This window comes from Streptopelia decaocto (genome assembly GCF_964273445.1).
Source record: "Streptopelia decaocto genome assembly, chromosome: 4".
Lineage (NCBI taxonomy): Eukaryota > Metazoa > Chordata > Aves > Columbiformes > Columbidae > Streptopelia > Streptopelia decaocto.
Genome location: NC_138658.1, coordinates 26,623,696 through 26,648,685, shown reverse-complemented (window position 1 = coordinate 26,648,685; position 24,990 = coordinate 26,623,696). Strand labels below are relative to the sequence as shown.

General features: G+C 46.7%; 1 protein-coding gene across 1 annotated transcript; it reads left to right on the top strand.

Annotated features, from left to right (window-relative positions):
- Nucleotides 1–16,349: 16,349 nt before the first annotated feature.
- LOC309438951 (amphiregulin-like) lies at nucleotides 16,350–22,144 on the top strand (the record flags this gene model as incomplete). The annotated part of the gene is made up of 5 exons (XM_082050979.1): nucleotides 16,350–16,462; nucleotides 16,668–16,850; nucleotides 19,500–19,683; nucleotides 20,130–20,288; nucleotides 22,057–22,144. Exons 1-5 carry the CDS (start codon nucleotides 16,420–16,422, stop codon nucleotides 22,142–22,144), a joined length of 657 nt encoding a protein of 218 aa, XP_081907105.1. The 5' UTR covers nucleotides 16,350–16,419.
- Between the last annotated feature and the right edge of the window lie 2,846 nt (nucleotides 22,145–24,990).

Genomic DNA, 24,990 nt, shown 5'->3' with positions numbered 1-24,990 from the left:
CTCCAAAACACCATTTGGAGCAATAGGCTTTTCAGAACTCATACTTCTCTTCTCTACTCTACTTCAAGGTACCGAAGAAAGAAGAGGCAAATGAACACCAGTGAGTACAAGGAAGTTGGTGCCCTGTAGAAGAAACCGTGGCTTCTGTACAGTGTTCTGTTCATCCAGATGGACTCAGTCGCTTTCCATCTATTTAAATGTTATTTTTATTAACAATATTTACAATATTTATATCCTTTTTAAAATTTCAGTTGTTTGGTGATCCAATCAGTATAGGTCAAGCATTTTATTTTCAGTGTTTTATTTTTTTATTAAATAATATTTCCTAATGAGAACCCTAGCTGGTTCTGTGGGATAGAGATATATTTTTATAAAAACTCCTCTTCTTACTCTGAAGAGTAATTTTATATTTATTCTTGTGAATATGCTCGAAACAATTTTACTCCTTGAAATAGAAGTTCTAGACAAAGTCAAAATGTCTGTGTGGTTTGATTGAAGTGAAACTTGATGTGCCTTGTCTGAGCTTGAAGACCCAGCAGTTATTTTTTGAGAGAGAATCCGTGGTATGGTTAATAATACATATCAATGCACCTTAGTTCCAATGAACACAAGATCCTAGCTGGTGTAATTGGAGGAAGACAAAAGGAGGAAAGAGCACAGCTCCTACTGCAGCCTGTCCAACCTGGACTGCATGACAGCAGCATGGACCTGGGCTCATACGTACACAAGGGAAAGTTGAGCTGGGTATATTTTGGATTACAGCAGGGAGGTGGCAGTACAAGTTGGTTGATGTCTGCAGCTGAACACAGTAACATGACAGCTCAGGGTTATGAGTGTCACCACAGGAAGAGTGCTCCCTGGGAACCAGTGCCAGCACTGGAGTCCTCCCTATTGCATTTCTGTTATAGTGTCTATCGTACAGCTGGGAACAGGGAAAAAGCAAAGTTTATGAGTTTGGGATTAATGTAGATTATCTTGTTGGCCTAAAATAGTGATAGAAATGCCCACTGGGTTTAGCTGCACCTCAAGTGTGGCTGCCCGTGAATAGGAAGGCTCTTGCAGCATCTGATTCATCCCTGTTAATCCCATCACTTCTGACACTTTCAGATGTTAGAGAAAGCACAACCTTTACATCATTCCTGGCCTTTGCCAGAGGTCCATGTGAGCCACATCAGCCTGCATTGGTTGGTGTTTGTGGGTGCAAGACCTGTGATCTCTTGACCTGTGCAATGGGATCTTTGTAAAGAAAAGTGGTGGGACCTAGCCCTCACAAAGTGAGACTGCTATTTCAGAAGCTCTCAGTCAGCGAGAGGCCCTTGTGGAGGAATAAACTGGCTCTTTCCCTGTCTTCTTAAAATGCCCTCCTGTCTTAGATGATCTTGAGATCAAACAAATGAGAGGGGGCATCTTATTTCCAAAAGTGACTTCCCTTGCTTTTCTGCTATGTGTTGTCCAGTAAAAATTTTCAGCTGAGCTTGTAGGTAACAGTGCTTAAATCTGCCTTGCATCAGCCTGTCAAGTAAAGCTTGTTTGTGAGCTGCCACAAAAGGGGACCCGTCAGCTTGTCCCTGCAGATGCGCAGCAATCTGGCTGAAGGAGCCTGGTTGTGACAAATCGTTTGGCCAACAGCGATCTTTGGGAATGTAGCTGTCAGTCTCCTGTCTGGAAAACAGAGGGTCTGTGAATGGGAACCTAGGAGGGTCCCTGCAGTTAGGGCAGGGAGGCAAGGTGGGAAAGGTGTCCTTAAGTGCTCTGCCCTGGCCATGTGGCCGCTTGCTTTGGAAAAGCTGAGTCACATGAAATGATAGCCCTGCTTCTTTCCTGGTTTGATACTCATTTCCTGACTTGGACTTACTTTTCTTGCTATCTTTCCTCTGACAAGTGTGAACCACAGCAAAATTGTGGTCAGGCAGACCTGGGTGTGATGAAATAGCCCTCCCCAGAATTTGCCAGTTTGATGTAGAAGTAGAAAGGAGCCCCTTTCCATGCCCTTATGGCTGCAGGCAAGCTGGCTCTTGCTGTTTGTTTTGAGATGAATCACAGAACAGCCTGTGTTGATCTGACTGTGGGATATCTTGTCTATCTTTTTCAAACACTGGGCTATGCTGTAGGGTTTACGCTGGATGTGCTGGGTCTGTGCAGATGGCCTTCTGCCATCTTCTGAGATAAGTGCTCATTTTTGGCAGTGCTACAGACCAGTTCTTATCCAGCCTTTGGTGCAGGTCAGTCAATGTCTAAGATGGGTCTGCATGGTACAAATTTTTCCCTGGTTTGCCTGATCCTTTGTGTCTCCCTTTGACATCTAGTTAGAAGGGAATTGTTGGTCATTCACAGTTAACTGGGTTATTCTGTGTCACAGGGCCCTTATTAGCTGCTCTTCAGCTTTTTTCTTCCTCTCTCATTCTCCTGTAATCCAGTTGTCACACAGGAACTTGTTCTACGTGGCAACTGGTGGCAGCTAATGGTAACCGCAGCCACAGCCTCATTGTTAGTGCAGCCTTTCCCAGTGGGAAGATGGGGCAAAAATCCATTCTTGGAGCCTCCTTCTATTCTCGCTGTGACCCACTTAGGATACGTGGTGACACATCTTTGTTTCCCCCTCAGGCCTCCCTGCCTGCCTGTGAACTGCTCTGGCTGGTCTCTGTCCTCTAGAAACTTTTCCTGGACTCCCTGGAGAGATGCAGCCCAGAGCCACACTCCGAGCTCCGACTCCCACATGCTGCCCTTGCCGCTCCTCTGCTCCACTGGGCAGGAGTATCACAAAAGGGGACTCAGTTCTCTCACCCCATCTTTTGTCAATGATGACACCGTGTGTTTGAGGTCTCATTACTAAAGCTCCAGTGACCAAAAGGCTTCATACTTTACCTGTGCCCCGCTTGCTGCCAGTCCCTCTGTACCTGAGCAGCTACAGTAGCTGAGGATGCATCTTTCTGATGCAGCAAATGGGCTCCATGTACCCATTGCTGCACTTACAGAAGTTTTAAGTTGTAGTAATAGTGACAGCCAAGGTATTATCATGCCTTTAGTTCTCTGGCTCTGGCAAATCCAAGAGGATAGTCCACTTCCAGGCTTGAGCAGGATTATTGGGCTTTTTTTCTACCTGTCTTAACTTTTAGCTGACTTGCTGTCTTGCTTTGGCTTAGGCTTTCTCCACCTATCCTGTTGCTCATCTTACTCCCTGCTCATAACAGCCCTTCTAGACCCTGTATTTTTCTCACTCCTGCACCTGATTGAGCAACTGAAAAGCTTGGGGCCACATACCAGCCTGCCACCTCAACAGCTTGTGCTGTCTGGAGGTAGATTACCAATGCAGCAACCACACAAACGGGTCCTGATGACACACCCCAAATAATTTGTCTCAGAGAGTGAACCTCCCTCATTCTTTCCATGGTTTCTGCTGGCACCACCTCCATCCCTCTGGTGCAGCTCTTCCCTGCCTGCCACCACCCACTGTCAAGAGTCACCTTTGGCTGCAACTCTCCACTGTTGAAAGCACCTGTGATGTGCCCCTGAGGTTGCCTCTGTCTTCCTTAACAAATGGTTTTGCCTCCTGCATGAGTGTTGCAGACTCTCATCAGGGAAGTTCTACCATGCCCATGCCAAACTGCATCATGGCAGAGTAGGTGTATGAAACAGGCAGGGACAGGGACTAGGGCCAGATACTGGAGAGACCCACCTGATACCGCAGCCATCTACGTGTCCTCAGGGCCGCTGGTGGATCGCTCTGCAGATTTTCTGCCTGGGACACTTTTACTGGTGGCTCTCTGGAGGACTGAGCAAACCCAGCTCCCATCAGCTGCAGCAGTTTGACATCTCCCTGTGGTTTCAAAAGCTACCCCATCCCAGACCTGCCCCGTCAGGAGCCCTGCTGTGTCGTTCTTGCCCATGTGTCTCTATATTTTATCTGAAGCCCTTTCCAGACTCTTGGGATTCAGGCAAAGGACAACTGATGCTTGCTTTCAAGCCTGGGGCTGTTGGACCTAAAAGCAATGGCAACAACTCCTTCCTTGGTGTTTTGTGGAAGGATGGTGCTTTTTTGAACTAAGGTTTACTGTAAACTCTCTGAAATGCTATGCTTTTGTGCAAATGTTACTGGTGTTAATATTTCCCCTGGTCACATGTCAAGGGCTTAGATTGCAGGGTGACAATAAAACCCTGGCAGATGTATTGTTAACCCCCTCTCCCCCCCCACTTCCCCCTTTTTGCCCCTCCCTCTCCCCCCTTCCCACTGCAGACAGGCGATCAGGAGGGAAAGGAGGACAGAGAGAAGAGAGTTGGAAAAATTAACAATGTTTTACTAATGCTACTAATAAGAATAGAGAAAATAATACAAAATATACAAAACCAATCTTGAAAGTCTCAGCAACTGCAGAGCCGGCAACCAAAGTCCTGGATTAGACTCTGCAGCCAACCGGAGCTGGATTCAGTCTCTCACTAGGCCTCAGTTCGCAGGGACGACTAGCAAGGTCCTCTCCTAATGTCGGCCATAAGAAGAAGGGAAAAGGGAAAGGAAAAAGGGACGAGATCCTCGTGATCTCCCACTTTTATATGAAGTATTCACGTGAATGGAATGTTATACACAGTTGGTCAGTTTCTTGGTCACCGGTTTCTTGTTGCCCCTCTCGCGAGGTGTCCATCCATGCTTATCAATAAGTTTGCATTCCATTGCTAGGTTTACCAAAACATGTGTCTGGTTCTCCAGGAAAAAGCAGTTAATATGAAGGCTTTAGCTGACAAGCAAATCCACTAAAAGAGAAACTTATTTTTGACAAAATATGTTGTGCATCACAACATATCTGATGTTTTTTGAGAGAGCATTAGAAGAAAAATCTTTCCAAAAGCAGCAGCCAGCTGCAAAGCTGCAAAGAGATCAGAGTGGGAGTAGTCACAGTTAACTTCAGCTATCCATCACTTTATCACTTCCTGAGCGAGAAACTTCTTCAGCATCTGTTGCATGCCTGGTGTCGCCAAACCTGGAATTACCATTACCACAAAATCTGTGGCTACCACAAAGGGTAAAACCAGACCTTCTTTAGCATGTTCTTCATCTGCAGCCCACACAAGAGATAATATGGCAGTGTAACCTGAGAGGCTGACTTTTCTCTCTCCAGATGCCATCTTGCCTCTCGCATGCTTCATGGTAATGTCACTAGAGGTGCTCTGGCAATCTCAATCCTCTGTGAGTCACGTGTACCCCAAGCGGGTTTCCTCAGGGTGCATCAGTCAGTAATGTCAACAGTTTGCTGAGAGCTGGAGGAAGCCTCTATTACAGTCTGGGGTTACATCACAGAGGTGGAGGATGTTTAGACAACTGGCCCTAGTCCTCGCTGAGCAAGCCTCGGATTGCACAGTGCATCTGGAATCTCATTTTAGGGCTGCTCATGAGAAGGCCAGGTATGGGGCACAGGGAGGAGAGAGGGGAGGTTAAATGGGCTGGAAAGACTTACAAATCATGCACTCGTAAATCTGGGCTGGGTCACTAGCAGTCATCCTTGTTTATGATGAAGGAATGATGGACGGATGGCTGAACAGATGGAAGGAGGGAAGAAAGGATGAAAGGAAGGATGGAAGGTGTTCCATCAGTAAATATAGAAGTTTGATCTTGCATAAATAGTCATCATTGTTTTAATAAAGCCAGTGCCAAACCTAAATTGCTCCAACACTCCCATTATATAATTCTATCCTGTATGATTAAAAGCTTTCCCAGCAAACTGTGAGATTAAAACAACTGATCAAAAAAATATTGAGAAATCTCTCTGCCCTACCCTGATGGATGCCAGTCTGATCCTTCTGACCCAGTCACCAGAGGGCATAGCCCAGTAGGAATAGGAAAGCCTAGTAGGAATTTAGGAGATGAGATGCAATAGTGAACAGGCATCTGCCCCAACTGGGAACCACTGTTTGTCCATAGACATGTGTCAGTGATCCCCAGTGGTCCTGCAGTGGTGGCTCTTCTGTTTTGTCAGGCTGGTTCTTGGGGCCCTTCACTGTAACGGGAAGCTGAGGCAGTTGTACAAGCCACACAAATGAGGAAGATAAGCCAATTTAGCTGCCTCTCCCAGACCTGCTGTCATCTAGGCAATAGAGAAGGGGAGGTAGGAGTTAATTTCAGGAGAGAAGAGTTGCTGGTGGTAGGTGGGTATCCATTCAGATACACACAACAACAGAGGAATGAGCCCTCAGGTCACTGAGGAGATGGAAGCCAGATCAGAGACTTGTTATAACAGTGCAGAAAATGACAGAAGATTAGGGCTTAGATGAGGGCAAGAAAAGATGGTGAGACTTTTGATTGCAAAAAGCCACAGTATTGAAGTCAGCAGGAAACAAGAGAACACAAGTACCTCACAAAATCAGTGCACCTGTGGCCTCCCAAACATTTGGAGCGCAGTCAGGAGGTCTCCCTGCTCATCCCACTGATGCCAAGAAAAAGCATGGCTGAGATCGTGGAGCAAGGCCCAGCAAGTTTCAGCCTCTGTGAAAAGGTCACCAGGAGGACACAAACATTTAAATGAAGAAGGTAAAATACTAGAAATCAGATTGGATTTCCAACAGCTGGGAAAGCCAGGCAAGGTGAGTGCAAGCCATCTTTTTCAGGCAGCCTGGTTTTTATCTAGCTCCGAGAGCCATGGCTGCTGTCCTTCTCACTAGTAACAAGTTTGTCTTTTGAAATAGGAAGCAAATACCTCAAAAAAGGATATTCCCAGCCCTATCCTCAGCAGCTTCAAAGGTTCACCCAGGGCAAGGTTGCTGTCAGGGCTACTAGTGCCTGGTCACTGCTGCTGGCCTCCCCAGCCAGCCGCCTGCTGCTCTGAGCAGTGGCCTTGTCCCAGGTGACACTGTTGTTAATGCTACTTTGTCCTGACTCATGTAATTCTTCCTCAGCCATTGCCTCCACTGTCTTACTGCAGTGAAGTTTTGCTGAGAATTTTTCCACCCAGAGGATTTTTCTGGCAGAAAATACAGGTTCTGAAACAGGCACGTAATCTGATTTGGGACTGTTTCTTCTCCCAACAGGTTCACCTATTTATTTAGTTTTCCTTTCTGCTGGGATAACTGGGATATTTCATTTTGGCCAGTTCAGCACTACTCAAAACTTGGTTTTTTTTTTCAACTCACCATAGCTGTTTTGTTCTGATGAGCTCAAATCAAGCAAACAGAGGAAAGCAAATCCATTAATGAGTCAGTATTCCTGGATGGTTTGGTGAAATTTCTAGCACAGTTTTCATTCCTGCCTAGTGGTCACCTCGAAGAGTGCATCTCCCACTCCAGATCCAGATTTCTTTGCATGGGGCATCACAACTGTCATCCCACTGTGTCATGCTGGGGCTCAGGTATAGGACTCACTGAAGGGACAGAGGGAGCGCAACCTTCCTGCCATGTCCTGCCATGGGAAGTTAGCTCGGAAATTCCCTGTGGAAAAGCAGCATTTTGTGCTCATCTTCCAAACAACAGAGAATATACTGAGCTCATGAAAACTGATCACAGTATCACAGTATGTTTGGGATTGGAAGGGACCTCAAAAGATCATCTAGTCCAATCCCCTGCTGGAGCAGGAACACCTAGGTGAGGTCGCACAGGAACATGTCCAGGCGGGTTTTGAATGTCTCCAGAGAAGGAGACTCAACAACCTCCCTGGGCAGCCTGTTCCAGTGTTCTGTCACCCTCACTGAGAAGAAGTTTCTTCTCAAATTTAAGTGGAACCTCTTGTGTTCCAGCTTGATCCCATTACCCCTTGTCCTATCATTGTTTGCCACCGAGAAGAGCCTGGCTCCATTCTCATGGCACTCACCCTTTATATAAGCATTAATAAGGTCACCCCTCAGTCTCCTCTTCTCCAAACTAAAGAGACCCAGCTCCCTCAGCCTTTCTTCAAAAGGGAGGTGCTCCACTTCCTTAATCATCTTTGTTGCCCTACGCTGGACCCTCTCCAGCAGTTCCCTGTCCTTCTTGAACTGAGGGGCCCAGAACTGGACACAGTATTCCAGATGGGGTCTCACCAGGGCAGAGTAGAGGGGAAGGAGGACCTCTCTCGATCTACTAACCACCCCCCTTGTAATACACCCCAGGATGCCATTGGCCTTCCTGGCCACGAGGGCACAGTGCTGGCTCATGGTCATCCTGTTGTCCACCAGGACCCCCAGGTCCCTTTCCCCTTCACTGCTCTCTAATATGTAATTTCCCAACCTATACTGGAACCTGGGGTTGTTCCTGCCCAGAAGCAGGACTCTACACTTTCCCTTGTTAAATTTCATCTTTTTGTATGCATCAAAAAAAAGTGGAAATTAAGGGTTTCAGCATTCTCATAGTGCAAAATTTGGAGCACTGCCAACTCCAATTTGGAAAAAAAAAAAATTAAAAAAAGACATTTTTGAACATAATTCTCTATTTCAGAATAGAAATGGAAGCTGGAAAGCCAGACATCCCCAAAGGGGCAGACATGTGGCTTTGGTCAGTACTGATCTGAAATGCACGGTGTCTCTAGAAGGCTCTCATCATTCCTTGTCTGTGCTGTCCTTAGTGTGGTTAATAATGACTGCAAGGCTCAGTTTCCTGATATTTACCAGCAAAGTCTTCCTTTCTTTCCAAACTGAAGGCTAGCATCAGCTGCCCGAGAGCTCTGCAGCCACGGAGAGGATTTTGTCAGCTTTGTCCATCACAGCCACAGGTCCCCTGAATTTCGGTCTACCTTGGGCAGAGGCTGCAAGTGACACCAAGTGATATGACAGATTTTATTCACCTCACAGCCACCCTTCCTGCAAATTCATCAACTTCAAGCTGCTCAAGCTCACAGTCTAGGAATGCAAGTGTCACTGCATCCTCCCAGGGATTTGGGAATGACCTCAGCCCTGATGTGTTTAGCCCACCGGTGGACACCCAGGATGGCAAGATCTCTGACTGCTATGGCAGTAATTTGGCAGTTGTGGGTGGCAAGGAAATGGCAGGTGTACAGTTTGTGGCTCTCTTGGCATGGAGTGCAGAGCTGTTGCAGAGAAAGCTGTTCCTCAGACTCCCCTCTCCTTGATGATGCTTTACCTGCCTGTCTCTCTTGCAGATTTTTTACCTGTGGTGCAGCAGGCAGTCACCATTTTCCGCACCAGAGCTCAAGGGTTGTGGAGGGGCTGCCTTGACACTCCATTTGCTGCATCGAAGGTCTGCCTCCTGAGATTGCCAGGTGAGGGACAGCTGTTTCGGCAGTGCCATGGAGCACAAGGACGAGTACGTGGTGCCCAGCAGCTGCAGGCAGCAGACCGACAGGCAAAGCCCCATCAGTCCGAAAAGCCCTATGCAGACCCAGAGTGGGACTTTGGGGAAGGGCTGTGGGGACTCAGGCAGACAGCAGGCTCTGCCTCTCTGGGCATGTGCCGGCAAAATATTCACTCTGCATTTAGCAGCAGAACCTGTGTGAAAATTGCTCTTGCAGAGGCGTTTCTAAAGCTGTGAGGCCACCTGACGTTGTAGATCAGGGCCTCAGCTCTCCTCCTTTCACTTTCTTCCAAAACATTTAATATGTTTACTTATTGTGTTACTTAATGTTTAATGTTTCACACCTGCAAATGAACAATTTGGCATTCATATGGGTCAGGATACTTGAAACATGACACTTGAATGGAAAATATACAGTAATTTCTGAGGTTTTGTACAAAGTCTTGTGCATTTTTTTCAGCTCATCTCCTCTTTTTAAATGCGGGTATGTGGTTTTTTTGCTTACTACCCTGCTAATATGGGGAAAAAATGGCTGACTACAATGCTTAGTGACTTGTTCTGTGCCAAACCAATATTTCTTTAAATCGAAAAATAATTTAAATGTAGCTGAATAGCATTGAATTTTCTCTTTCTTTACTTAGAAATGTGTTAGTTCCAGGTAACTTGAGCAAGCTTGGTAATAACTTTCTGGAGGTAAGGATAGAAGAGAAACTTCATTATCAGTGAAGCAGGTAAATCTTGAATAAAGGTTTCAGAAGACACTGGGCAGGGACGGAGGGGCACAAATCCTGTTACCAAAAGCTTGTTTCTTAGAGGGGTCCCTAGGCAGATAAATCCATCCTGCCCTTCTGTAACTCAGAACAGCATCACCCAGGTGAGAGGGAATAGACACAAGGATCTCTTTCCCTGCCAGGCAGCTGATTTTGACACAAATCCCTCTCACTACCAGGATGTCCTGTCTGCATCTGCTCTCTGGCACTAGCTCCTGTACTTGTCTGAAACCAGTTTACATTCCTCAGCATAGCTGAGTTCGTTCTCACCATGGCAAGGGAACAGAGCTGCTCTCTACGCTTCGAGGAAAGCCTTGAGTGGTGGAGACCGAAGTGCAGCGCTTGGCTGTGCATTTCCTACCTCCTGATTCCTCCCTTTCTGAAGCAAACCTCTGCTCCATTGGAAACCTCCTGGGTGAAGCCCACAGGGACAGGAGGAGCCACACATACACTGGAGCACTAGTGATGTTGAGAAGCCTTTTAGGAGTGGAATGAGACCTCTTGTCAGCAAAGCACGGCCTATGTGAGCAGGATGCCTGAATCCAGCTCAAAGCAGAGACTCTGCTTTGCTTCAGAGAGGCAGAGGGTGCCTTCATACAGTCAGACTTGGGTGAATTCAAACATAGGACAGCTTTGTGGTATGCAAACATAAACTGGTTTCTGTCCAAGGACTTCAAGAATAAGGTTTTTCCTGCATGAAGGCAAACCTACCTACAGAAGGAAATGAGACTGTGCCTAGGGAACCTCCTTCACAGCATGAGTGTGCAATTTTTATGCAAACAAGATCTTACTCATATGGTATGTCTCAGCAGTCCTCTCCTGAGAAAGCACTGGCCCTATGCTCCAGCCTGCCGGGGACACACGCAACACATGAGGAAGAGGGGACACGAGATGTACTGCCTGCACAGGTTTCATTGATGGATGGACCTGTGTGACTGGAAGCAGCCACACAAAGCATTTGCTCACCAGTCCCAGTTCACCACGTTGAAATGAATGCCTGAGCTGCCAGGACTGACTTATTGCAGTGGCACCTTTTTCGTTTGCCAAATTTCATGCTTAGGTGCCAGCACCCTAGCACAATTAAAGGCGGCCGACATAATGAGGACACAACACCTGTAGCCAAATGCAGGCACTACCAGCAAACAATGGGACTTCCAAGGGAGCATAACATGCCTGTGAAATAGAGTGTTCTCCTGAGCTTCTTTGCTTGCTCATGGCCTGTGAAAAAAAACAAAATCCAGAATGATCTACATAATCATTGCTGTGCGTAGGAAGGCTTGCCTGGGCTTTGTTCTAGGGAAACAATCTAGCTTTGGCAAAGGTGAGAGGAAAGGAGTTTCTAATTGCTGTAGGCTTCTCTTTGTGATTCATTGTTTCTTCACATACGAAATGACTTCAGATAGGTAAAGAAAAATCACCTCCTGATGCACTGATGGCAAAACCTCAGCTGTGGTAAGGTGGTGCCAGCTGCCCTCCTCTTCCTGACAGTGGGGTGAATCAGAAGGAAAACCGTTCAAATCAGGGGAAATACTGTGAGTCTCACACCAAAGACCTTTGCTCTGCTCTAGCTGCAGGGAGCTCAGCAACGCAAACCTACACCTGACTTGGACTGTTGGTAAAGGGTCCCTCCAACAGCCAGACAAAGGGCTTTTCATGGCGATCTGGTGATCAGCCCCAGGTAAAAGTCGTACTGGCTCAGAGAAGAATCAAGAACTTATTTGTGCACCATTTCTGCTCAGTTTGCCCACACTGGGCCTGAATTTGACCTTTGCCTCTTCCTGCTCTTAAACTCAGATCAGAGAGTCAGGAGCTCTGGATACACTTGTTGTCGGGCAGGAGATGGACAGGAGGTGTGACCCTCAGTGATCACCCTGGATATGAAAGCCGGGGCATGTGTTTATTTATAAAATTTGTGTTTGTTTCTCACATTGGACAGGAGGACTTTGAGCACCAACATACACAGTGGAGAGGAGAAATGGGCATGCATGCAGGGACAAAACGGCAGCCCCTCCCTCACGCCATGGCCTGCAGGTGTCTTTGTAAAGATGCTAAGACAAAAAATGAAAAGTGTTCAGGTTGGATGGGAGCGGCCCCTTCTTGGCTGAGGGGATTTGCCCAGGTTCCGGCAGGGGATGGATCCAGGCTGCTCGCAGCATTTTTCTGCTAAGATGAAATCCTTTCACAGAGGAGGACATCCATGCCCTGTTCTTCTGTTTGTGTTAATTTGCCTCGTCAGCCACTCAGCTTGGGAACCAGATCAAAAAAAATGTTGTGCAAGGAAGATTATAAAGTAAAAAGCTAAAACTTTAGCTGCACTTCCAGGAGAAAATTGCCACACAACTCTCACATGTCCTTTATTTCTCTGTTATACTGGATAGTTGGAAATAACATGCGATGCAGAAGCAAAACATCATGCTATTTCTGTCACATATTCCCAGTTCTTGTGTAAGACTGCAATCCCTCAAAATGTGCGGTACCGTATAATTTACTCACATGCTATGCTTTCAAATGAGTTGTGATACACATCTTCACAGTGACTTCATAGCCAAGCCACTAAGGTGAGGAAAGGGATATATTATTCACCCCACTTAAACTCAGTCAAACTACCCACTGCAAATTTCGTTGGCACCAACACACTTTAGGTCAGCTGGACTTCCATAGTGAAGATCCTCTTAGGGCAGCCTTAAAGGTAAACCCAAATTGTTGCTCCTCCATCTGTATGAGACCATCTCAAGGAACTTTGCCTTGTAACTGTAAAAAATTATTCCTCCGCTGTTAAAATTAGCTCTTGTGTTGTCCCTGACTGTAGTACACAGTGCTCCTTAAAAAGAAGGCTGCAGTTGGCATAGGCTATAGATGAGAAAGGATAACTCATGTTCAAACACCCTGGTCAGCCGTGCCCACCCTTGCCAAATAAACATTTGATATCAGTGAAGAAAATCAATGGGCAGGAATTTCAGATACTTCCTTTCCTTTCACACATTTCTTGGGGATTTTATCAAAAGTAAAGAAAGTGAATCATGAGATGGCAGTTGGCACTCAGACTCTTCTGGAAGACACAGTGCCCAAGTGCACTTCACCAAGGCCAGGCAGCTGTTAGGATTTATGTCACTTCCCCTCTGCGAGACACACCCTACCACAGGGGATAGGACAGATGTTTGCTGATCACCTCATTCAGGGTGAGGGCAAGATGGCTTTTCACCCTCATCCTTGGGGTCAGAACAAAACATAATTCAAATACTCTGTCAATCTGGGTGCTCCCAGCACAAACCAGAGCTGACAATGTGCAATTTCACACCCTGGGCACATCCTTCATTTTAGTCATCTCCAGGTGACAGGCCATGGTCAGTGAGGAGGACAGGAGGTCTCAGGAGCTGACAAGTGAAAGGAGAGAGCACATTAATGTTAAATCAGCAAAATTTGCTGGGATTCACCACAGAGCAGGAGATGTTGAATTGCTGCCTTGGGACATCACACCCTTGCCAGGGTGGCCTTGTGGCCCCAGGGCTGCAGGTAGCCAGATGATGCGCTGCTCCACAGCAGGAAACACAGCTATGGTGTTTATCCTAGGGACATTTTCTGTAGATGAGCCTGGGAGGGGAGGCACACTGGTGGAGAGAAACCTCCACTCTAACGTGGGCACAATGCTGTACTCCATAGACATAGCTGGAGGCCAGAGGGGAAAGAAGTTGGCACCAACACCACCTGCACTGGGTCCTGTTGGGTGCTCTCTGAGCGTGGTCTGTGCTGAAGGTTTTCCAGGCTAGTGAAAAGATGGTTGAGGCAAGGGAAAGACCAGCCCAGCAGCCCCAGCCTGGGTGTCGTGCTGGAATACCCCAGGTGCTGCTGGGAGCGGTGGCTCAGTAGGTGGCACTCTGCATCCACGGGGAACCAGCATCTTCCCAAAGGTGAGCCCTGCCCTTGCTGGCCCAGCAGCCTGCTCCACCAGCCCAGCAGCAGTGGGGCTACCCACAGGGGTGACCCTTACAGCCCCTTCAAGGCTTCTCTTCCTTTCATTACTCCTGCGGACATCCTCCAGGAGTCTGGCAGAGTCCAAGTGTCCTTCCAGCCCTGGAAGAAGGTCATTATCAAGCTTAGTGCTTTCTCCTCAACAGCACATAGCAGAGCTGGGGCTTGCAGCGGGATCCCACCCTAAATATCCTGAAACATGTGGCCTCTGAAGGGTGTCCTTTTAGAGAAGCAGCCAATCAGAGCTTTGCCAAGATGCCATCATTTGGGAAGAGCTCCCCGATGTCCCACCTAAACCCCTGCATGCACAACTTGTGGCCATTACCACCTTGCTGTATTTTCTAGACACCAAAGAGTGGTTCTGGTTGATGCCAGGGTGCCCCTTCTTCTTTAAGGAAGCAGGAGGAAGTCAGCAAAATGCCTGAAAAATCTGAAGCATGCTGAGCCAAATTCCTCATTGCTGCCAGTCAGTGAGATGTAGCCGCCAGCTGGAGACTGGAGGAGAGAGGGAACGTCATGAGTCAGGCGCTGGATATGTTGTGTTTGGTCTCTAAACAGCGCAGGTAACACGGGCAATTGAACTCAGGTCATTCAACCTTTCCCCTGCTAAGCTGCTCCTTTCAGTTGCTCCACGGTTTGCCAAGCATACCACATGGGGCTGAAATTTTCAGTGCTCAGTATATTTCTCAGATTGAACTTTAAAAAAATTAGTTGAAAATGTTTCCAGTGAATGTCTGATAAAAAACTGGGAGAAATACTTCATTTTAATAGCTGCAAAAAAGAAAATTTGTCAGGGAAACTGCAGTGCCTCACTGAGGGAGCTGGTCTTGAGCGTGGGAGATGAGGGGGAAGGAAAAATCCATTTACAAACCTCCCTTCAGCTGGTCTTGCACAACCAACCCCAGGTTTTGACAGAAGAGACCACAGCCCCCAAAGTCTCTGCCTTTGGAGAACCTCCATTCACATGCGCTTGGTCCCTGCTAACACCAGGTCCTGGGACTTACAGGGGTCTTGTGGGAGGAGAATTCTGGTCCAAGGGGGAAAGGAGGGGCCCTGTGTAGGCCCCAGCTGCCCCCAAATCATGACCAAGGCATAGCTCTGGAGCTGCTCAGCCACTGCCTCCTGGTGCTGCAGCTGGACCAAGGTGTGGTGGCTGAGCAGGATTTGTGTTTTCTCTGCTGTCGATACTATGGGAAAAGGCATGGGAAATGAGCAGAAAAAAGCAACAACAACAACAACAACAAAAACTAAAAGAAAAGCTGTCAGCTAATTGAAATAAATTTCAATTGCACTACACACAATGAGGTTGACAGAGGTTTGCTGGGGCTGTCTGTCACAGGTTAATGTCCAAGCAACTGATTTGGGAACTTCTTTATCAGAGCTCTTAGGCATCTCTTCCTGGGATCAGCATGACCCAGCAAAGATGGCAGCAGGACCCATGTATCCTCTTTCGTTATGCGTGGAAGAAGGGGAGAAAGTTTGATGACTGAGCAACTTGGATCCTGACCACCTCAAGCAAAGGCTCTGGCAGCTTCCAGAGCTGTGAGTAGCGTTCCAGCCCCTATCAGTTAGATGGTCACGCAGATCCTCCTTTTCCAACACTTGGCAGCATTGCCACATGCCACCTTTGAGGGTCTCTATACCAGTGGGCACTGCAAAGGCGTGATGTCCCAGCTGTGCTCCCACCTCACCATGCTAGGCAGAGCCTTTGCAGGGACCAGAGGTACCAACCCCTTTGTCCCTTCACACCTCAGGGCTTTTCTGGGTTTCCATGCTACACCAGCACCTTACTACCCCATTCTCTAGTTTTTCCTCCCCTGAAAGCAGGTCTTCATGCTTTCTTACACAACAGTTCAGGAAACATTAAGGGCTACAGTGGCAATTATGAGCCCAAGTGCCCCCAAGGAGCGCATTTGCCTCTGCCTGGATGTTCGCCCACCCTCCTTTTCACTACTTAGTCATTACTCATACACTGCTCAAGCAAATGCACACGGACTGAGGGTAAGGGTGATCACCAGATTTATTGCCATAACATATTTCTTCCGTATCTCACTTGCTTCCTCTCTGAGGAGCAGGGGAAGTGGGGATTAGAGCGAAGAGCAGAGTGGCCAGACAGGTGTGCCTGTGCCATAAACTCCTTGTGTCTCCGTACACAGGGCTCTCCATGGCAACGCCGTGCAACACCGTCAACTGCCAAGATCCCCGCACTGGTCCCGAGGAGAAGGAGGGGGGTGGAAAGCGGGAGGGGCGCGTGCTGCACCTGCGGGTGCGCCTGCGCCTGGCCCTCACCTGCCGCCCAGCCCCAGCCCCACCCCGCTGACGCCACTTCACGTCCGGGCGCGCGAGCGGCGGCCGACTATAAAGCGGGCGGTGGCGGCAGGCGCCTCCCTATGGGGCGCTGCGCACCGCCGCGACCAGCCGCCGCCGGCTGCCGCGACATCTGTCGTTCTGTTGCCGCCAGCCCCCGGGACCGCCAATGCGCCTTGTGGTGGTGCTCGCCGCGCTGGTCGCGCTCGCAGGTGCGTGTGAGGCTGGCAAGAGGGGAGCGACACGGCTGAGTGGGACCCCACGGGGTGGCGCTTGGGGCCGTTGGTGGGGTCGGGGCGGTGAGGGGGCTCTCGCGCGGCGGCGGTTGGGGCCATTCGTGGCGTCGGGGCGGTGAGGGGGCTGTTGCGCGGCGGCCATTGGTTTGCCCCTTGCCTACGCTGCCGTTTCTCCTCGCAGCCTGCCGGCCTGTCGCCGGGTCTGCGCCAAACGCTACGGAGCCGGAGCGGCACGGGGATCTCGGCCAGCGGGAGCCTGAGGCCCGCGAGGGTGATGCCGTGTCGGGTCCCGACTATGAGGAGGATGAAGAGTACGAGGAGCTGCTTCCCGTGCACCAGTACATTGTGGATGACTTGATTCGAGGTGAGTCGGAATCCCTCCCGCTGCTGAAGGACAGGGCAAGGTGTGAGGTGGGTTTATCAGCTCTGCAGTGCTGGTCCTGAGGGTTCTCGATGCATTGGCTTTTTCCATACTTTTCTAAGGCAGCTGTGCGTAGTTCATTGAGTATGGAGCAAAAGTGTGCTTCTGTGTGAAACTGGTGTGTTAAAAATAGGCTTTCAGGGGTGGTGTGTGCAGTTAGGGTGGGTGGAAGTTGCAGGTTAGCTGATTGCTTGTTGTACTGTTCTCTTTTAATAAACCTGACAGGAGGAGTGTGCTGCAATAGCTACCACCTACTTAGCATGGAAGTGTCAATGAGATTTATGGGTGCTGTTTGGCCCTGAAAGTAGCTTTTACATCAGGTTTTCTCTCTTCTTCCAAGGATGGGTGTTTACTCATGATGGCTTATTTAGGTTGGAGTTGACTAAAACTTCTTAGGGAAAGCAAACACTTAAACCTTTAAGTGGCTGCAGGAAAGTTTAAGCATTTTTAAGGCAATACTTAGTTGTCAATAGCTATTGTGTGAATTTACTGTAGTCTGACTACTTGTAAACTATGAGGAGATCTGAGTAGCCTGCCTGAATATGGGGATGGGAGGATTTTATTTGTTCTGGCCTAAGTGTGATTGTAAAACAAGCCAGGTACCTACAGGTGATTTGAATCTCAGTAGATGTTAGTAGGCTGGTGCTGTTGCCCTCTAGGATGGGATCTGGCAACTATTTTTCCCGCAGAAACACCCAGAGACTTGAATGAGACTAAGTGACCTCTTAGGTGAGGGGCGAATATGCTCCAGATGCCCAGTCCGGTAAGTTTGTGGACCTTTGTTGAAGTTTTTCCTTAAGCTGAAGACCCCCAATGGAAACAGGAATGTCAGAGTTATTGAGCAGTTCAGCCTGTGAAACTACTGGCTTGATGACTTAACTGTTGTATAACAGCACAGAAACCAGAATTGTTAGCAAAGTTGGTTGGTTTGTAGACTAGCTCTTCTACTTGGCATGAGGTTTATCTGTGGAGTCTTCAAGCTGTTATGATTCAGCTGTGGATGGCTTTCCTGGCTATGCAGCTTGCAGACGGGGACATGGAGATCAAACCAACATGCTGAGCCTTGCAGAGAGAAGAACGCAAAGAGTCTCAGTTGTGGAAGTGTGAACCTAAATAATCGAGTCCAGCTGGATGGAACAGGGGCCCCAGCTGTCAGTAGTTGGATCACACTTCTAGGGATAGGAAACCTTGCTGCAGGAACAGTGTTCCTCATTTACATACATTAATTTAGCTTATACCATTTGAATCAGACTTCTGATTGCTGAAGGCATTTTTGCTTTTAAGTAACTTCAAGCCAGGCTTGTTGCTCTAGAAGTTAAAATGATCAGCTGTCTAGACAACAGTGAACTACACCTTGTTTCTTTGTGCAGGCTCTGTTCTTGTCACTAGAAATACAGGGTTAGGAAGTAGTCAGATCCAGTTGTGTCCTGTTGTGGTGACTACCTATATGCATAGTGCTCTAGGTAAAATATTAATACTCCAAAAATTATTTTAATTAGGTCTGTAGAGCACAACAGAGAAATAATAAGCCTGGAAGAGTATCGTAAATAGCTGTACTGTTCTTAAGACCTGTTCAGACTCACCTGGTTAACTGTTACTCCTGAATAAAATGGTGTTACACTGAGAAGATATGCTTTGCAGCTAGTAGTAAAGGGATGGTTTCTTCAGAGAGCCAGTATTTTACAAAATTGCTTTAAAATTATGCTGTTGAGCTTTGACTGCTGAATGGAGCAGCTCTGGAGCTTATGATCTATAGTCAGTGACTGGCTTTAGTGTGTTCTCCTCAGCGAAAGTAAGATGATTGCCCTTGCTTGAATCCAAAGCCTACTAAGTCACCAGGATTTTAAACTACACTCTTCTAGAGGTTTGTTTTAATTGAGATAATGAGGAGCAACAGGTAAGTGGCAGAACAAATAACCTGACTCTTGTGGACTATCCTGCCTTCACTCCTTCAGTGCATTTGGCATCTCTGTCAAAGTAGGAGAGCTGGAAATGAACTGCCTTCTGCTGAAGACAGCACTGCAGGTTATTTGGGAGAAACAAGTATGCTAACTAGGATAACAAGCTGTCTTGCCTCTGCAAGTGCTCAGGAGGACCTGGGGAGTTAAAATGCCTTTCATCACTGATGCAAATGGAGAGTTTAGAGCAATGGATGTTGTTAGCCTTGTATATGAGTTGATAATAAAACTAGTGGATGGCTTGGCTCAATGTGAATTCAAAGTTCTTTGCAGATCTTTGCTTGAACCTGTAGGGTTTCACTTGAGTATCTTATACTGTGGAATACTGCAGTCCTTCAACTCTGCTGCTTTTCATCTCTGGTGGCTCTCTCAGCTTATCTTCTCATTCTGCTTTTGGTCTGCATTGCACAGGACTTAATGGTGGCAGAGTTGAGCTTAAAGAGCTTCTAAGCTTGCTGCCTTTGTGCTGGATGTGAAATGTACAGCTGTTTACTCACTTGCATCCTGTGTTTCCTGGTTGCAGATTCTCCTGCAGTGACCATCCCCCTACCTCTCAGCAAATTCTGTAATTCAGTTTTCTCAGAATGTAGCTTTTTTAGCATTGCTAGACTGAGTCACCTTGTCCTTTTTTCAGTTGAACCTGTGGTTAAACCCAAGCCAACAAAGAGGGGGGGTATGAAGAATTCTGGCAAATCAAGAAGGAAGAAAAACAAAGGGAAAAACAAAAAGAAAGGGACTCCCTGTGAAATGGAATACAAAAACTTTTGCATCCATGGTGAATGCATATACCTTGAACATCTCCAGATGGTGACCTGCAAGTAAGTTACTTGTACCTTGTGAGTTAGGTGTCATTGGCATGTGCTGGTGGCATATGAGGGCTTAGGGGAAAAGTGTCGACTTGACATAGATCCATCTCCTGCTGTATTTTGACTGAGAATCTTTCTGCCATGTAAATTAAGTGATGATGGCATCTGAGATGCATAACAAGCCACTGAACTCATCAGTTGGTCATAAACTCAAACCAAAAGAATGAAAAGGCGTGTCTTTCTGGAACATCACACCCAAACTAATCTTGACTTGTTGAAATGCTGACAAACCTTGTGCTAGAGCAGTGACTGCATTTCATGAACATGCTCTAAAGCCAGCATCTTGAGATTCATGGGAAACTCTGAAGATGTCTAAGTCAGCTTTGCATGTGTGTGGGTGTCCTTGGCTCCAAACAGCATGGGAGCTGATAAGAATTTCTGTTGATGTTTGCTTGCAGGTGTCATCAGGATTTCTTTGGTGAGCGCTGTGGTGAACAGTTCATGAAGACTCAAAAGAAGAATGATGTGGCAGACTATTCGAAGACTGTGTTGGTAGTGGTAGCTGTCCTGTTGTCAAGCATCAGCTTCATTACTGTACTTATCATTGTGATTGTGCAGTAAGTATTATACTTTTTGGTGTCTGTCTAGTTTAAGCATGAGTGGGGCTTGTGTCGCCTAGCCCCAAAATATGCATGGCTTGTCTGAATTATCTGTGTGGAAGACATCCAAAAGGGCTGAGTTCTTATCTTAGTTTGGATATGTCTTGAGGGTAGAAGCATAGTCTGACAAGTTCATAAGTGGATAGATGTTCATTTACCCTCTCTTGATACTGGCTGTGGGCAGTCTGTGAGTGCTATATTTTAAAACAAGAGCCTTTCTGCTCTTGCTACAACCGGGGTAGTTAAAGTGCTACAGAACATCAGCAGGAAGTGGAGGAGGAACATTCATGCTGACACAGCAGTGTCTACCCTAACCCTTGTGGAGAAGAAGCCTGCAAGCAGTAATATAACAGCCTCAGGTGTAGCTATTATCCAACAGTTGAGTACATGGCTGGAGGGAAGGAAATGGCGCTCCAACTGTGCATTTACTAATGGAGGCTGCTGGGCTTAAATACTTCAGTTGGGGAGGAAGCAAATGGGGGAACAAGTGCTGTCAGCACACAATACTGTATTGCTTGCTCTTAAAGTGCAGGGAACAACCGTTGCAGCATAACCAACTGCTGACAGTTCAGTCTAGTAGGTAATCACAATCTAGGGTCCTGTTCTGAATAAATGGAGAGAGTTTATCTGGGTATGTGTTCCAGGCCTTAAATCAAATTCTTCTTTGTACCTGCTAACAAGCAGTATGCAGTAGTTTAGGCCTGCCTGTGCTTTTCCTTCTGGCTAGTGTGTTCCTCAGGAATTCCTGAGGTCAGATAGTTAGCATGGGTAGCCTGACTCCAGTGTTTCCTGAATATTGCAGCAGTCCTCCAGTTCTGAACTGCAGCTCTGCCTCAGTAGGGCTTGGGATATTGTAGGTGAAACTCAAAAGTTCAGTCTAATTTTAGATCCTGATGAAATACATAAGCTGAATTGGGTACATGCTGTACCCTTTCCTGCAATTCCGGAAACAAGGTGTGCATTTGTCATTTCACTGATCCATATTTAGATCTGAACTAGAGGAATGCTGGGATGAGCGCTTGTTCTCTGAACACTGCCTCATTCCTTACCGCTAGGAGAGAACCAGTTCTGTAGTGCTGTAAGAACAAATTATCATTGTTACTTTCTGGAGCAAGCCATGGAATGGGATTGAATTTATTTTTTTTTTATGAACCACCAGGACCTTGAAGCATGAGGTACATTTTATCTGTACCTTCATCCAGAGAAGCTAGATGCTCTGTTTGAAACAGTTATCAGGAAAGACTGGAGAAACTGGGAAAAAATCAATAAGCAGCTTGTTTGTTCAAGGGATACATCAAGTATTTGAAGTCCCTGTCCCCTTGAAGTCCACAGGACTCTGCTGTGGGGAGGATGAAGGCAGTCTAGTCTCTGCAGCCATTTGCTAAAGCCACCAAGAAATCTATCCTCCAAAAAGCCTCCTGGTGCTTTGCTCAATTTCAGCAGTAAACTCTCTTCGTCTTGCTACCAAATCAGGCTTGAGCTAGGAAGGCCTGGCTCTGGGAGGCAAGACTGCCAGTGCCTAACTGAGGGGCTCCCTTGGTGTTTTGCTGTATACTGCTTGATGGTGAATATTTAGAAAATGTCTTGCTTGAAACTTCCTGGTGCTGAGGAGCTGCTTGAGGATTCAGAGGACTTAAGTCTAAATGCTGCAGGGGGTGTGGAGGCTGGTAACAACAGGATGTGTGTCAGTGTTCAAAATGACCTCTAACATGCCATAATTCCACAGAGTCAGGAAAAAGTGTCCTCAGTATGAAGAGAAAGAAGAAAGGAAAAAACTTCGACAAGAAAACAGAAATGGCCATGTTGGTGTGTAAATGAGGAGAATGCAGGTATGAAAGCTAACTTGAAACACTTTTCAGTGTTTCCAGGATGGAGTTAACCATATGAGAATTGCATGCATGTTTTGCAGAGCTAGTTTTAGCTTTTAACACTTGAAGTGTCTTGAAATGCACAGGTTACATGTGAATGACTGGCACGGTTTTCTGGTTTTGCAAAACCCACCTGAGTTGGGTGAGTTCTTAATAGCACTGTTAGCTTTCTAGCTGCTGTCTTAAAGAAAAATTGAGGATAGGAAGCTGTACTGAGGATAGGATAAGCAGACTTAAGCAGAAAAAAACCCCTTGATATCTGGGCAGAGGCAGCTTCAGTACAGGTAGGCTTGCACCTTGGAAGATAATACAGCAGCCAGATGGATCATCATTACCCCTAAGAGAAATACTGAGCATTTTCATGTCTTCTCTGCAAGGCATTGGGAAGTTTCTGGTGCTTGGAGGCTGTAGACCAAGACAAAGTTGCCAACTCTGCAAGTGCCATAGGTAGCCTCTCAGTTGAGTTACATACCTCCATAGCAACTGAGCACTAAAACTCCTTGCCTAGGTGGATCACTCCTTGGACAAGTCTAGTGGCTTTTAATGAGCAAGCAAGTTTGGCTTCTTCTGAGCTTAAGTGTACTTATCAGCAGACTCAAGGACCCTTACTGAACAGGAATTATGCTACAAGCTGAAGGGAAAAACTATAAAGGGTAGTCCTGAGAAGTTCTGGCAGAACTCAGAAGTTTTGCTTTGCCACATGTCAGCTACAGGCCTTGTCCAAGCTTTGTCCAGTGACAGCTGGAGTGTTTTGCTCAAAGCTTACTTAAGGCTGAAGAGTATCTTAGTGGAGGATCTTAGTCTGCCAAGTGTGTACACATATTTAACCTACCTGCCTTGGTTTGAGCTCAGAGTGCTCATGTCTTGGGTGATGATTAACATGCCTGGTCTGCCTCTTGCAGAATGATTCTGATGTGGCCACTGCCAAGCTGCGGGGTACCTCTGGCTACCTGACACATCCACTTGGACACTGTGGGTGGGAGCTGTTGCCACTAAGCCCTGATTAATCAAGACAGAGGCTGCTGCAAGGAGATGTCAACATGCCACTTGCTGCTGAATCGCTTGCTGGGGAAGACAGTTACCACTACATCTTGGCATAATGATGTGGAAGGAGCTGCTGCTATGAGGTAGAGGACCTGCTATCAAGACCTGCTAGAGACTATGGCTACTGAGCCCTCTCAGTGCTGGAACTCCAGTCTCTGCTGTTGTGTGGATGGACTTTATTATGTTAGCAAGTTTCCTTTGGCAGCTATAACTTAAGGGAGAGAGCTTTTTGCGGTTTTGAGGGGAATGGATGGAGGGGAGAATATTCCCTGCCTACCTCCCCCCCCCAAAAAAAAAAAAAAGTTAAAGGAAGAGCTCTGCATGGCTTGTCTCCCTAGACTTCAGTGGATGAAAAATCTAATTCTCCTGTTGCTGTGCTCCCTGTTGATATCAGCTTCAAAGAACTTCATCTCTAGTTCTGACTTGCAGGGTGTTGGTGACAGATCTTTGTCAGCCACGCCTGGGTTCTGTTACTGTACATGTGGAAAGTAATTCCTCTGAATTCAGTAGGACTTGTGTGAGTGGTGCTATCCATTTGTGTGTGTGCTAGCCTGAGTTAAAACTAGTCTCCTCAGGATGCTAAGACAGTAAATGCAAGATCTGAAGCTCTGCATCTGAAGGAAAAGATCCATGCTTAAGCAAGCTGATAAGCCTGGACCCATCTCTTATAAACACAAAGCTGCTTCTGTTACCCAGATACTCAATGCTGCTTTAAGCAGCTCTCAAAGTGTAAAATGCTTCAAGTCAGATCCAGTGAGCTGAATGTGACCAAGAACCTGTTCCTTTTGAAGAATTAAATTCATGCAGTGACACTCTGCAAGCTGTGGTCTCTTGTGCTCTACCTTCTGGTGTGAAGAATTCAACTTACCTCAAACTTTTCTGACCCAAGTGTCCTTGGTTTCTTGAACTGTCCATGTGATTTTGAGCACAGAGTATTATTTGAGTTTAGTTTCTTCTTGGAAGAGTCAACGTGTTCTGTTTAAACAGAGCAGAATTCTTCTGGTAGCAGAGGAACACGGTTAATTGTCAAGTCATCTCTGTAAAAGTGTAAATATTTATTACTGTATTTAATATTTAATGTTTCCATAACAAACTTATTTATTTTATAATTAAACTTTTTACATAACCTACTCATGTTAAGATTTTTTTTTTCTTGCTCTCAGGAGTACATGTAAGTGCTTCAAATTAGAGCTTGGTTTCTCCTCAGCAATTTCAACACTTAAGAGCACAAAGCAAGGCTGTGAAGAGCTACAGGCTTGTGAGCTTATGAGCTCAGTGCTCTCAAAAGTGCAAGTTGTTTGTAAACAGAATGTGAAAATGCAAGTACCTGTTTCAGTAGGAGGTCCACTTAATTCTTTAGAAAGGAATCTTTTAGTTACTGGATTAGGGATGGGCAAAGTAACCCACCTTGCTAGAAGCAAAATCTCAGACTGAAGTTTGAGCAAATGAGATGACCTTTGCACTGGAATCAAGAGCTGGGAATATTGAAGAGGAGAGAGCCTTCAATCTCTGTGTGGTCAGTGAGAATTTGGACAGTGGCTTGAAAACTCAGTCTTTGATAAATGAGGAGAAGCAGAATAGCCTCAGGCCAATGACTCCCTAAACAGAAAGGAAGCCTTGACCTCCACAATCTACCTGGAATTCATTTTCCTCACCAGGTAGTTATTAGTCCAAGTGTGTGCTGGTGTTTCCTCTAAACACATTCAGGAATGACCTGGGGTCTAAGTTCAGAGTTGACTTAAAAAAAA